The sequence below is a fragment of the Lonchura striata genome, chromosome 21, assembly GCF_050655825.1.
Source record: "Lonchura striata isolate lonStrDom1 chromosome 21, ASM5065582v1, whole genome shotgun sequence".
NCBI classification, from domain to species: domain Eukaryota; kingdom Metazoa; phylum Chordata; class Aves; order Passeriformes; family Estrildidae; genus Lonchura; species Lonchura striata.
The window spans coordinates 7,390,411-7,405,073 of NC_140723.1; the positions used below are offsets into that span (position 1 = coordinate 7,390,411).

The 14,663-nt window shown below is 52.1% G+C and overlaps 1 protein-coding gene across 9 annotated transcripts in view; it reads left to right on the top strand.

Annotated features, from left to right (window-relative positions):
• Positions 1-14,230, top strand: part of SPEN (spen family transcriptional repressor) — a 66,561-nt gene extending 52,331 nt beyond the window's left edge. For 7 of the 9 annotated variants that reach the window (XM_021537850.4, XM_085558421.1, XM_085558423.1 and 4 more), the window contains 5 exons: positions 1,115-9,038; positions 9,446-9,841; positions 10,512-10,706; positions 11,515-11,673; positions 13,115-14,230. In XM_021537850.4, coding sequence (XP_021393525.1) covers positions 1,115-9,038; positions 9,446-9,841; positions 10,512-10,706; positions 11,515-11,673; positions 13,115-13,246 — 8,806 coding nt within the window. In that variant the 3' untranslated portion in view covers positions 13,247-14,230. The remainder of the gene's footprint in view (positions 1-1,114; positions 9,039-9,445; positions 9,842-10,511; positions 10,707-11,514; positions 11,674-13,114) is intronic. The other 2 variants (XM_085558424.1, XM_021537849.4) reach the window with 1 other exon arrangement.
• Positions 14,231-14,663: the final 433 nt, after the last annotated feature.

Here is a 14,663-nt window from a genome sequence, read left to right on the forward strand (position 1 = left end):
TTTACTTTTCTTAAAAGGTGCAAGTAGCAAGTTGCCAGCTTTTAACATAAAACATAGACTGTGAAGCCAGATAAACCTATGATGAATTCCAGAATCTTTTAGGTTGGAAAAGACCTCCAAGGTCGTCGAGTCCAACCTCAATCCCCTCCCCTCCTTGTCCCCAGCCCAGAGCACTGGGTGCCACATCCCAGCCTTCCTTGGACACCTCCAGGGATGGGGACTTTGGACCTCCCTGGACAGCCCCTTCCATTTCCTGACCACTCTCTCCATGCAGAAATTCCTCCTGATGTCCACCCCGAGCCTCCCCTGGCACACCTTGAGGCCATTTCTTCTTGTCCTGTCTCAGTTCCCTGGGAGCAGAGCCCAACCCCACCTTAGTACAGAGTGTGCAAAACAATCTGTAATGGTGAGGAATTGGAACTCCAGCTTTATTCCACCTCCCTGCCATGTTCAGTCTTAACAAATTACTTACTGCTTGGAGGTATTGAAATAACATTAATTGCTTGACTTGCTCTGCTGAATGAATTCACCTGAACTTATAAACAGCCTGATGTTTGTTGACTTGGTTTTACTGTAAACAGGCAATGCCAGGAAGTCAGATGCAGTGAAAGAGCAAATTTGGGAATTAAAAGATCACTTGCAGGGCTTAGGATTTTTAAAGAAATCTTACCATCACTTTGCTGCTTAGTAATGGAGAGATTCCATGCCTGAACTCTGATTTGACTCATGTTTTCAGAGTCAAATGAAGGTCTCAGGTTCTGGATAAGGAGGTGTCTTCACCCTGCCAGCCTTTGTGGGTGCACAGGTGTTGTGTTGTTTTTTCCTTCGTTTTATACAAGGTTTGAATTTGACAAAAACAAAGGAGTGAGGGTGGTGAAACAATACTTGGAAGAGCTGTTATGACATTACCCATGAAGTACATTTGGTATTTGATAAGTTAACAAAAGTATTCAGTCCACGGCACACAGATTCCTTGCCAAACCTCTGTGTGCAGCTGCCTTGATGCACGTAGGAAAAAAGACCAGAAAACGGTTTCTTTACATAAGAAAAATCTATGGTAACAGAGTACACTGGTTGAGAAGGAGAGCTAGAATCTGTTTATTCTTATGTTTAGCAGAGACGAGCGAAGAGGATCCTACGAATACGCCCCTGACCGTACTTACTACGAGACCGTTCGGACCCCAGGGACGTATCCCGAGGATCCTCGGCGGGAATACCCAGCTCGGGGCAGAGAATTCTATGCTGAGTGGGATCCCTACCAAGGAGACTACTACGACCCACGATACTACGACGACCCTCGCGAGTACCGGGATTACCGGGGAGATCCGTACGAGCAGGACATCAGGGAGTACAGCTACAGGCAACGGGAGAGGGAGAGGGAGAGGGAACGGTTCGAATCCGATCGGGACAGAGACCACGAGCGGAGACCGATCGAGCGGAGCCAGAGCCCGACGCACTCCCGGCGCCCGCAGAGCCCCGGCGCGTCCCCCTCGCAGTCGGAACGGCTGCAGAGCGACTCGGAGAGGAGGATTTACAGCAGGTCCTCAGATCGCAGCGGCAGCTGCAGCTCGCTGTCTCCTCCACGATACGACAAGCTGGACAAAGCCCGCGTGGAACGATACGCAAAAAATGAGAAAGTGGAGAAAGAGCGTGTTTTCGAGCAGGAGAGGGTGGACAAGGAGAAGCGCTTGGTGAGGAAGGAAAAGCTGGAAAAAATAGAAAAGGAGAAAACAGATAAGCAGAAACGAAAAGCAAAAATCCATTCGCCCAGCTCTCAGTCCTCGGAAACTGATCAGGAGAATGAGAGAGAGCCCAGCCCAGAAAAACTGAAGGGCAACAGTAAACAAAGTAAAGAGAGGGGTGACAAAGAAGGGACAGCAAAGAACCGCCTGGAACTGATGCCCTGTGTTGTGCTGACCCGTGTGAAGGAAAAGGAGGGGAAGGTGATCGATCAGCCTGCGCTGGAGAAACTGAGGGCAAAGCTGGATAACGACACTCTGAAATCCCCACTGCTTGAACAGAAAACCCAGACATCCCAGGCTGAGCAAGCCAAGTCTGAGCAGTCTAAACTAGAACCTGTCAGAACCAAGGTACAGAAGGAGAAAGCCCTTGCCAGTCACATCGAAGTGGTGGACAAGGAGGGAAAAATGAAACCCAAAAAGCACTTGAAGACAGAGCAAACTTCTGAGGGGGCCAACGCAGTGGATTTAGACAAATTGGAGGCTCGTAAAAGGCGTTTTGCCGATGCAAATCCAAAACCCGACAGGCAAAAACTGGATGTAAAACGGAGCAGTCAAGATGAGGAGGATGGACGCGTGGTTTTGAAAAAGCAGCTTGATGCAGCGGCATCATCTAGAGAAGCACCAGTGTTAAGGGAAGGAGAATCAGAGAGAAAACCCCTGAGGAAAGAGATGCTTAAAAGGGAATCTAAAAAACTCAAACTGGAAAGACTTATTCCTGTTACTAGTCCCAAAGAAATCCAGGACACTCTTAATGTTGGTGGGATTGGCATGCGCCCCACCCTGGATCTGCAGGCAAGGCTCATGGAGGCACCTGAGGAACCAGTGGAAGTTCAGGAACTCCCTCCTAAAAAACTGAACCCAGGAAAACCCCAGCATAAACAGGTACAGCTGCTGGACGAGCAGGGAACAGAGAGAGAGGACACAAGGAAGAACTACACCAGCCTTCCTGAAGAAACACCAGACCATAAACTTGGCCAAGAGAAACCTCAGTCAGCTGACACAGAGGAGAAAATCAGCATCGACATCGACCACACACAGAGCTACCGAAAGCAGATGGAGCAGAGTCGCAGGTTGAAACAGCAGCTGGAAATGGAGATAGCGAAGTCGGAGAAGTTTGGCAGTCCAAAGAAAGATGTGGATGAGTATGAAAAGCGGAGTCTGGTTCACGAGGTGGGAAAGCCTCCACAAGACGTCACCGATGACTCTCCACCAAGTAAAAGGAAAAAGACTGACCAGTTTGACTTTGAAATCAGCACTAAGAGAGAAAGGAACTACAGAAGTTCTCGTCAGGTGAGTGAGGACTCCGAAAGGATGTCCTGTTCCCCAAGCATCAGGCACTTCCCGTTCCATGAAGATGATGACACTCTCGATTCTCCAAGGTTAATGCCATTGAAGGAAACCAAAGAGTCACCTAAAATAGAAGAAAAGGGTCTTTCATACTCCAACATGACTGTGAGGGAGGACTCACTAAAATTCAATCCTTATGATTCCAGCAGAAGGGAACAGATGGCAGAAATGGCTAAAATAAAACTCTCTGTGCTGAGTTCTGAGGAAGACTCAAGTAGGTGGGAAACCCAAGTGAAACAAGAGCCTGGGAGAGTCGATATCAGCTTTCCAAGCAGCATTGTGAAAAGAGACAGTATACGGAAACGGTCTGTCCGAGACCTGGAACCTGGGGAGGTGCCTTCAGATTCAGATGACGATGGCGAAAACAAACCCCATTCCCCAAAAGCCTTGTTAGAGAGTTCCAGGTTGTCTTTTTTATTAAGGGACAGAGAAGAGAAGTTCCGTGAAAGAGAGGAAAGACTCCAGTCCAGTTCCTTAGAAAGAAACAAATTCTACTCTTTTGCATTGGACAAGACAATCACACCTGACACAAAGGCCTTGCTTGAAAGGGCTAAATCCCTCTCTTCCTCCAGAGAGGAAAACTGGTCCTTTCTAGACTGGGATTCAAGATTTGCTAGTTTCAGAAACAATAAAGACAAAGAAAAGGTTGACTCTGCTCCAAGACCTATTCCATCCTGGTATATGAAAAAGAAAAAAATCAGAACCGATTCCGAAGGTGGAAAACTGGATGATAAGAAAGAAGATCATAAAGAGGAGGAACAAGAGCGGCAGGAACTGTTTGCTTCTCGGTTTTTGCACAGTTCAATCTTTGAACAGGACTCCAAACGCCTGCAGCATTTAGAGAGGAAGGATGATGATCTGGACTTCATCTCTGGAAGGCTGTATGGGAGACAGTCCTCCTCTGATGGGACAAACAGCACGGCTGATTTGGTGCAAGAGCCGGTAGTTCTCTTCCACAGTAGGTTTGTTGAGCTGACACGAATGCAGCAGAAAGAAAAGGAGAAAGATCAGAAGCCAAAAGAAGTGGAGAAACAGGAAGATAAAGAAAACCGGCCGAAAACACCAGAAATGGTTCCTGATAGTAAAGAAACAGAACAAAAACCTTCCTCAGTTGTTGGTCCTTCTTCAGTCACCATCCTCCCACAGGAACCAGCTCCCATCACTCCCGAGAAAATAGTGAGTGAAAAGATCCTGGTGGAACCAGCTTCTGTCAAAGAAGAGAAACCTTCTGAACCTGCTGCTGCAGCAGAGGAACAAAAACCTTTTCCTGACCTTGCTGCTCCTGTCAAAATGGAACCTCCTGAGCAAACGGAGCCTCCGCCAGTTATAGAAGCGAGTAAAGAAATTGTTGCTACAACCCTGGCACCAGAGGAAGATGCTGTGGCAGCAGAGCATCCTTCATACTTGGATACCAAACCTCCCACTCCTGGGGCCTCGTTTTCCGATGCAGACATCAACGTAGATCCAGAACCTGAAGCTGCCCAGCTGCTTCCACCTCCACCTAAGCTAGTTCTGAAGTCAGATGAGGCTTCAGAACCTAAAGAGGAAAATCCTCTACCCTCTGCCAACAGCGATGCTGGTGTGAGTCAAAAGGTGGAGGTGACTGCTGAGGTCCTGCCGCCCGTTTCCGACAATGATATGGAAGTGGAACCTCCGGTTGTTGTAAAAGATAAAAAGCCCTACAAAAGTAAACGGTCCAAGACTCCCGTGCAGTCGGCTGCAGCTAATGTCACAGAAAAGCCTGTCACGAGGAAGAGCGAAAGAATTGACCGTGAGAAACTGAAAAGGTCGAGCTCTCCTCGTGGGGAGACCCAGAAGCTTTCTGAATTGAAAGTGGAAGCAGAAAAGGTTTCAAGGAATGCTGCTAAATCCCCAAGTTCTGCTGCAGAGCCGGAAAATATGGAACCGAGCTTGTCAATAGGCCGGACCAGGCGCAGAAACGTGAGGTCAGTCTATGCTACCACAGGGGACAACGAAGGCCCATCTCCGGTGAAGGACTCCATGGAGGTCACTAGGTCCACCAGGAAGAGAGTGGAAAAGGAACCACAGGAAACAGTGACAACTGTTCCCACAACCCCAAGGAGGGGAAGACCTCCCAAAACCCGACGTAAACCAGAGGAAGACATCTCTCCAATAAAGGCCGAACCGGTACAACAAGAGGTGGAGGAGGCTGAAACTAAAGATACTGTGGAAGCTCCTAAACCTGCAGAGGGTTGGAGGTCTCCTAGATCCCAGAAGCTCACGCACACTCACACGTCAGCTGCTGCCAGCCAACAGGGGAAGAAAGGGAAGAACGAAACAAAAGCTGATACCACAGCTGAATGCGAAGATGCTGCTGAAAGAAGCGGTCAGGAATCAAGCATCAGTGACAACAGCAATAAAGCGAAAGCCCCTGAGAAAGAGCCAGCAGCAAGTGAGCAGAAACGTGATCGGAAGGAACTGGATGTGGAGAAAAATCAGCTAGAAATCCCCACAGTTGAGATCACTGAGAAGAAGCCAGTGCCAGAAAAGGTTACGAAATCCAAAAGGGGAAGGTATAAAAATACCAAAACCGTTGTTGACAAGGCATCCGTGTGTCTCAAAAATGTAGAAATACGCCTCAACGTTGATGAAGTCAAGGGTGCCTTGCGGCCCACCGAAGAGGAGGCAGAGCCAGCGGCAGTGTCACCACCCAAGATGAAGAGCCCTCCAAAAGAGGACATCCTGCCACCCCATTTCTCTAAGAATGAGGTAGAAGATTCATTTCCAGAAATAGAAAAGGAGGTGACACGGGAGCCCAAGCAGTCGCCTGAGGCTGCCCAGTTAGCAAAGCAGATTGAGCTCGAGCAGGCAGTGGAGAACATTGCAAAACTCACTGAAACTCCTCCGACAATTGCTGCCTACAAAGAGCCAACAACAGATGTGGCTGAAGTCCGTCAGGAGGAGGAGGCAGATAAACCCGCACACCAGGCCAGTGAAACGGAGCTGGCAGCAGCCATCGGCTCCATCATCAATGACATTTCTGGGGAGACTGAAAGCTTCCCTGCACCACCAACATATCCTGCTGAATCTGAGGCTGAAATCCCCACAGAGCCCTTGGTGCTGCAGTCCCCTCGGGAGGAGATGGAGCCTGAGACAGATCAGGCAGTGAACAACATCCTAGAAACCGAGGCTGCTGTTGAGCCTGTGGTGCAGCCGGTGCCTGGCTCTGTCCCGTCAGCATTGGAGACTGAGAGCAAGGAGTCTGAAGTCAGCTTCAGTGAATCTTCCAACTCTGCCCAGGAGGCCGAGACCTTGCAGGAGGCTGAAGTTGCTCGTAAAGAAAAGGGCCGCCCGAAAACCACGCGGCAGAAACGCAAGAAGAGCACAAGCAGGAAGGGCGATGCCACCGAAGTCAACGCCTTTGAGCCGGAGAGGGTGCAGAGCAAATCACCCCCTGCCAACGAAGTAAAGACAAAACCTGAAGAGGCCTCAAAGGAGGAAAAGCAAATCAAACCCACAGCATCCATGGAGCCAAGTGCTTCTGATGTCACCAAGGCTGTGGCTGCTGATGTCATGGCTGCACATGAGGCTGTCCCTGAGAGCAGCACCTCTCCAAAGGTGCCTGCTCCAGCTCCTCTGGACCTGGGTGCCCCGCCAGTTCCCCTCGATGAGGGGAGTCAGACTGGATTCAAGATCCGGTCGCCCCTGGAGAACGCTGCCATCACGCCACCGAGTGCCCCAAACTCAGCCCTTCCTGCTGTCCCTGCGGCAACAGCCAAGCTGCCCACCCCAGTGCCCACTGCCATCGTCCCCCTTCACTCCGGCGCTGCCAAAGTGCCAGAGTGGATGGTCAGGCACGAGGAGCCCCGTGCCCGTTCCACGCCCCCGCCCGCTCTCCCACCAGACACAAAGGCGTCGGATATCGACACAAACTCCAGCACTTTGAGGAAGATACTCATGGAGCCCAAATACGTCTCGGCGACGAGCATAACCTCCACGCACGTGACGACGACGCACACGGAGCCGGTGAGCGCGCCATGCCTGGAGGAGGCACCTCTCCACCCTGCCGTGGAGGCCATCAAGCCGGTTTCCGAGGAGAAGCCGGCTGTTCCTGTCACCAACGCCCTGGACCCACCGGTGGCCGAAGCGCCAGTGTTCAGTGAGAAGGAAAAGGTCAACACTGTGATTGCTCCCAAAGCCACTTCTGTCATCAGCAGGATGCCCCACAGCGTGGATCTGGAGGAGGCTCCGAGGATCACTTTGGTGAAACAAGCTCCCCAAACCCAGACCTGCCTTGTCAATGCTCCCTCGCCAAAATTTAAACAAAGGACAAGTACAAATGATAACAGCAGGTTTCATCCAGGATCGATGTCTATTATCGAGGAGAGGCCTGTGGAGACTGGGTCCAGTCCAGGGCTGAGGGTAAACACCTCAGAGGGTGTGGTGCTCCTGAGTTACTCAGGGCAGAAGACAGAAGGCCCTCAGCGAATCAGTGCCAAGATCAGCCAGATTCCCCCAGCCAGCGCTGTGGACATCGAGTTCCAGCAGTCTGTATCCAAGTCTCAGATTAAGCAGGAGCCTATCACACCATCCCAGCCAGCACCGAAAGGCTCCCAGACCTCGACGGGCTACGGGACTGTTTCCACCCATTCTTCACTGGTACTCGGAACGCAGCCCTACAACACCTCGCCCGTCATCTCCTCCGTCAAACAGGAGCGCACCGCGCTGGACAAGCCCGACTCGTCCCACCTTGCTGTCCAGACCCCGGCGTCGCAGCCCGGCAAGGTCCTGACACAGACTGTGAACACTCCACCTGTGCTGGTCCATAACCAGATGGTCGTGAACAAAAAACTGTCTGACCCAGCTTCTCTGAAAGTGGAGACAAAGACTCTGCAACCCTCCAACCTGAGTCCTGGGGTTAGTCCTCACCACCCTTCCCTCTCTGGGAAGATGCACTCGGAAGCAAACCACGTCAGCTCGGGCCCCAGCACCCCGACTGACCGAGCCATCTCCCACCTGGGGGTCACCAAACAGGAGCCGCACTCGCCGCGTACCAGCGGGCACTCGCCGTCGCCGTTCCCCCGGGCCTGTCATCCCGGCAGTACCTCATCCCCAGCTTTGTCCAGCAGCACCCCAGTCATGCTGGCGCCGGGAATTCCCGTTCCTCAGTACATATCCAGCATGCATCCCGAGCAATCTGTTATCATGCCCCCCCACAGCGTAACACAGACTGTGTCCCTGGGCCATCTATCCCAAGGTGAGGTGAGGATGAACACCCCTCCTCTCTCCGGCATTCCCTACAGCATCCGCACGGAAGCGCTCCACTCCCCCCGAGCTGCTCTGCAACCCCAGATGGAGATGAAACCCCAGCGATCCAGCACGCCCCAGCCAGCACCCATCCGAGACATCGTCATGCCCCCGCTGTCCTCCCAGCATCCCCCCGAGGAGGAGCTGCACTTCCACCACACCGCGGTGTGCCGCGGGCCGGCCCCGGTGCAGTCCGACGTGCTGGTGATGCAGCCCGACTACCGCATGCACCCCAGCAGCCTGCGGCTGGAGCAGTACAACGTCCCGCGGGACGTCAGGATGATCATGCACCCGCACATGGCCGCCGTGGGCGAGCACCACTCGGAAACGCGACAATCCCGCACGCCCGAAGGGGCCGTCAAAACCCCCCCTGTCAGTAAGACCCCGCAGCCCGGGAAAGAGACTCCCAAATCCTCGGAGGGCAAGATGGCCCACTCTCCCCACAGCGAGCCGCGGCTGCTCAGCGTGCCCTCGGGCAGCCAGCTGCCCGGGCTGCCCCTGACGCAGCCCGTGGTGGTCCCACACGGGGTGCAGATCATGCATCCCGCCGGGAGCTCCTTCCACGATTACCGCTCCGTGTACGGCGACATGAGGAATTACCACACGGCACAGCTCGGGCATCCGCAGTTCCCGGGCGCCTCGCCCATCGGGCTGCCCTCCCGGAGCATGACCCCTTCCCAGGTGAGAAGGAAAACCCCTTTACCCGTCTCCCTGGAATCTGGAGGGGTTTGAGCTGTTTCTTTTGGGAAATGGGGTTCAAATGCTACTTGGAGGAATCCAAAACCACCCATTTCCTGAATCCCTCTGGAGCCACACCCAGGAGGGGAGAAGTTGCCCACAGGTTTCTGTATGTGGTGTCAGGGAGAATTGTCAGTACCAAGGTGGTGCGTGGTTCAGACATCCTTGGATGGATGGTGTGGCTAAGGATGGGTTTGGGGTAGGATTCGGGGAGTGGGGTTTCAGCTCAGATGGGCTTGGAAGTGGGAGCCTGTCACAGCTGCCTCCACCAGGAATTTAATGGTGTCGTGGCAGCCTTATAATGCACCCTCGGCCTAAACATCTTTCCTTCCCCCCCGCCTCCTTCCCAGGGTCTGCCGGAGGGCGAGCACTCGCACCCAAGCCAGCCAGTCCGCAGCAAGACCCCGCAGATCCCGCAGGATCCCAAGGGCCCGTCGGCAGCAGGGCCGGAGCAGAGTCACCACGGCCCTGTGAACAGGCACACGGCACAGATGGACCCCCACATCCACCTGCAGAGGGCACAGGGGGACACGAGCCAGACCTCCTACCCCTCGCCCGTCGCCATCTCCATGAAGCAGGAGCTTCCATCGCCGCACCAGCCGCAGGCAGTTCCCAAGCAATCCATGTTCATCCCCACGACCTCGGGGCCGCCCCTCAGCCGCCCGGAGCCCCAGTCCACGCTCAAGCAGGAGCCATCCCCTCACCCTGTGTCCCAGAGACCTGTGGACATGGTCCAGCTGCTGACAGTGAGTGTCGTGCTCCTGATCCGGAGGGAAATTACCTGGTTCTGTCTCAGCCATAGCACCAAATCTGACCTTTCTTGCATCAAAAACTTCATATGCAGGAAAACCATTGTTTGGGTTTTGGATTGTTTTGTCCCTGATGGATTTTAGCCATGTTTAGTGTTCCAAGTCAGTTTTACAGCATTTTCCTGGAAGGTGTTTTCTCATAGCCAGGGGAGAGTGTTGCTGTATTTCATTTAAATAATAAAAAGGAGAAACCACTCTCTCAAGTGTAGAAAATGAGGAAGAGGAGGGAGGCAGGAGGGAGGAACAGGTACCAACAAGGAACTGAGAGTTGTGTTCAGCACCAAATGTCTCCCGTATAACCTCGAGCAGTTCTTCTGTTGTTTCTCAATTTGTCCATTTGTAAAAGGGAACAGAGCATTCAGGAACAGCCTTGTGCTGGGTGGGCGGCTGAGGGATTGGGGTGATGGGATCCACCCAGCTGGAAGGAAAAGGGCTGAATTCCTGATTTAGCAGGATGTAACCCAAGCGTTGCCTGTGGAGGGTTGATCTGGTGCTACGTCTCTGCTGAGCCCTCAAACCTCCGATGGAAGAACGGGCGGCAGCCAGCTCGGCATTTCAATCCCTCTCTCCTTGCTTTGCCTGTAACACTGTCTCCCTCTCTTCCCAGAAATACCCCATTGTCTGGCAGGGTCTGCTGGCTCTCAAGAACGACACGGCGGCCGTGCAGCTGCACTTCGTGTCCGGGAACAACGTCCTGGCGCACCGGTCGCTGCCGGCGCCCGAGGGAGGGCCCCCCCTGCGCATCGCGCAGCGCATGCGGCTCGAGGCCTCCCAGCTCGAGGGCGTCGCGCGCAGGATGATGGTGAGGGCCCGCGCTGGGGCAGCGAGGCAGCTTGGCAATCTCGGAGCTGCAGTCTGGGAGTCTCTGCCTCACCAGCTGCGGGGCTGGCAGCCACCAGGGCTCCCCAAAACCTGGGCTCTGTCATGTGGGCTCCTCAGGGAATGGGCACAGCCCCAAGGCTGCCAGAGCCCAAGGAGCGTTTGGGCACCGCTCTCAGGGATGCACAAGGAGGGATTGTTGGGATGCTGTGCATGGCCTGAGTTAGACTTGATCCCTGTGGATTCCTTCCAATCCAGGAGATCCCTATGATTCTGTTTTGGGATCCTAGTATCAACACTGATTCCTTCAACCCATGGAGTGTAACACAGATTGCAGGTGATGAGCAATAGTCTTACACTGCACTTAGGGAAAAACCTTTAGGTCACCCTGAGCCTGGGGACAAACTCCTGCTGGCTTCAGTGTGCCTGAGTATGATAGGGAGTTCAGATGGTCATGGAAATCCATTTTTAGTCTTTTCCACCATGGCTGAGCTCTCAGCAAGTATTGGAATTACAGAATCCCAGACTGCTTTGGGTTGGAGGGGCCTTAAAGCCCATCCCACCCCCTGCCATGGGCAGGGACACCTTCCACTATCCCGGAATGCTCCAGGCCCTGTCCAGCCTGGCCCTGGCTTTGGACACTTCAGGGGATGGGGCAGCCACAGCTTCTCTGGGGTACAAATTGTAACTTCAAGGAGTTTACAGTGAGGATTTTCCCCTATGGATAGTGGAGGGATGGCTGGAAAGCACCCTCTCATCAGCATTTCCCTGAGCGTGTCCTTCCCTGGCAGGTGGAGAGCGATTACTGCCTGCTGCTGGCCCTGCCCTGCGGCCGGGACCAGGAGGACGTGGTCAGTCAGACGGAGTCGCTCAAGGCCGCCTTCATCAGTTACCTGCAGGCCAAGCAGGCTGCAGGCATCATCAACGTCCCCAACCCCGGCTCCAACCAGGTACGGGCACAGAACATACCCACAGGGACACCAAACCAGTCCCAAAGGCACGGGCACAGAACCCCTGCAGTGCCTCAGGGACACCAAACCAGTCCCAAAGGTGTGGGCACAGCACCCCTGCAGTGCCACAGGGACACCAAACCCGTCCCAAAGGTGTGGGCACAGCACCCCTGCAGTGCCTCAGGGACACCAAACCAGTCCCAAAGGTGTGGGCACAACACCCCTGCAGTGCCTCAGGGACACCAAACCCGTCCCAAAGTTGTGGGCACAGCACCCCTGCAGTGCCACAGGGACACCAAACCAGTCCCAAAGGCGCGGGCACAGCACCCCTGCAGTGCCACAGGGACACCAAACCAGTCCCAAAGGTGTGGGCACAGCACCCCTGCAGTGCCACAGGGACACCAAACCAGTCCCAAAGGTGTGGGCACAGCACCCCTGCAGTGCCACAGGGACACCAAACCAGTCCCAAAGGTGTGGGCACAGCACCCCTGCAGTGCCACAGGGACACCAAACCCATCCCAAAGGCACGGGCACAGAACCCCTGCAGTGCCTCAGGGACACCAAACCCATCCCAAAGGCACGGGCACAGCACCTTTGCAGTGCCACAGGGACACCAAACCAGTCCCAAAGGTGCAGGCACAGCACCCCTGCAGTGCCACAGGGACACCAAACCAGTCCCAAAGGTGTGGGCAGAACACCCCTGCAGTGCCTCAGGGACACCAAACCCATCCCAAAGGTGTGGGCACAGCACCCCTGCAGTGCCACAGGGACACCAAACTCGTCCCTAATGGCACAGGCAGCTCAGGCTTCTGCTGGAGCTGCCTGGGGTTATTGCTCAAACAACCCCCATAGTTCCATCACCCATCAAACACATGGATGGAGTTCTTAAATTATTGATGGGATCCACAAATTATTGATGGATCAATATAGTCATTGATGGAATCTATGAAAGCGACCCCAAAGCCAAAAGAACCCCAAATGTGTGCTTGGTGTGTTCCCAGTTCATCATCTTGGGCTGAAAAGCATTTCCCAAATGCATTTCCCAGCTCTTTATCTCTGGAGTCCTGGTTTCTTCCCCATATCCTGACTTTTCCAGGACAGCTGGTGTTTTCTTGCAGAATGCCTTTGGTGCAGTGGAGGGTTTATTCCAGGTGTGTTGCTGCACTGATTGCATTTTAACCTGTGTGCAATTTAATTCTGGGTGTAAAGAGCCCAAAATGAGCCCAGCCCTCTGAGCCACCACTGAAATGATAATTAATGGGAATTTTTCTGCCTTTCCCAGCAAAATCAGCATGTGGTGTGGAAAACACCCCACCTGGGAAACAAAACCCACAGCTTCTTTCTTACACAAGATTTAGGATCTAACATCACCAAAATGTCTCATTTTTAAACCTCTGTGGGCGTGGGTTGTCTCTGATCCTTGGTTTTTCCCTCCCTGCAGCCTGCCTACGTTCTGCAGATCTTCCCACCCTGCGAGTTCTCGGAAAGCCACCTGTCCCGCCTGGCCCCCGACCTCCTCGCCAGCATCTCCAACATCTCTCCTCACCTGATGATTGTCATCGCGTCGGTATGAGCTGTTTACCAGTTACTGACTTTTTATTATTTTAATTTTAAATTTTTTTTAATTTTTCCAAGGCCCTGCAGCAAAAAAAAACAAACAACTACAACAACAATTTAAAAAAAAAAAAAAAAGCCCACAAAAAAACCACACAGAAAGTTAATTTTAAAATAAAACTAATTCAGAAGAAGGAGAGAAGGTTATGAAACAAGAAATATGCTGCCAGAAACCAGCCTCCTGCCCGACCGGCCTCGATCAAACCTTGGATGTTTACATGTTGCTTTAGCTTATGGACAACTGATGCACTCAGCAGGTGGACTGGGCTTGGGTTCCCGTGCCTCCTTTTTGGGGAAAAAAAATACACAAAAAAGAAAAAAAAAAAAAAGAGAAAAGGATGGCTTATTTTTTTTAACAAAAAAAAAAGGAAAAAAATAAAAAAGAACCTGAACTGCCTTTGCACTAAATTAGTGACTCGGACTTTGCACAGTTGGAGACGCTGTGACGTTCTGGATGTCTTGACACACATTGACCGCGCCGTGGACGTTCCGCAGGGACTCTGCTGAGATTTGTGGGTCAAGGAGCATTTCACAGTCATTTTTTTATTTTATTGGTTGTTTCGTTGGGTTTTTTGTTGGTTTTTTTTCCCTTCTTTTGGGGTTGTTTATTTCTCTTGGGGGGGATTATTTTTTCCGGATGTGAACCTTCCTCTTCCTCCACCTGCCCCTGCTGCAGCCGTCTTCTCTTCATCTGGGATGTACAGTTTACACTGAAAAACAAGAGAATACAAAACAAACAACAAAACAAAAGGGAGAGCTTTTTTCCTTCCTGGTGGGATATGCAGAACTCAGTGGGTGTGTGTATATATAAATATATATATAATATATATAAATATATATAATACTGACTTTAAAAAAAAATCAAATCCCCACAACATACATTTTTTTTTAATCTGTGCCAAAAATGTGTTTTCAGAGAAAAAAAATCTTATTTTCATACTCAGACTTTGTATTGTCACTCATTTGTAAGTGCGCTTCATTTAAACATCCCCTCGTCTCATCAGCTGTGGAAGTGTTATACACTTGTACAAAGACTCTGCCCTGGCCCCCTCACCTCCCCTAACACTTAATTAATTTATGGAACTTGGTTTTTTTTTTTTTGTTTATTTTTGGTTTATTTTTTTTCTCAGCGCAGTTTTGTTTTGTGTGTCCATTGGATTACGAACTTTATTAAAAAATACAAAACACGTCGGCGCCCCGACCTCGTCCCTCGGCGTGGGGAGGGGGAGCGGGGAAGGGGAGCTTGGGCTGCCGGGGAGGGGTCACTCACCTCTCCTTCAAAAAAAAAATGGGAAAAAAAGGTCATCTCATCACACTAAATCCAATTTCTCTTGATTTTCCCTCCTGTCTCATAAATACTTGTGCAAACTGAAATC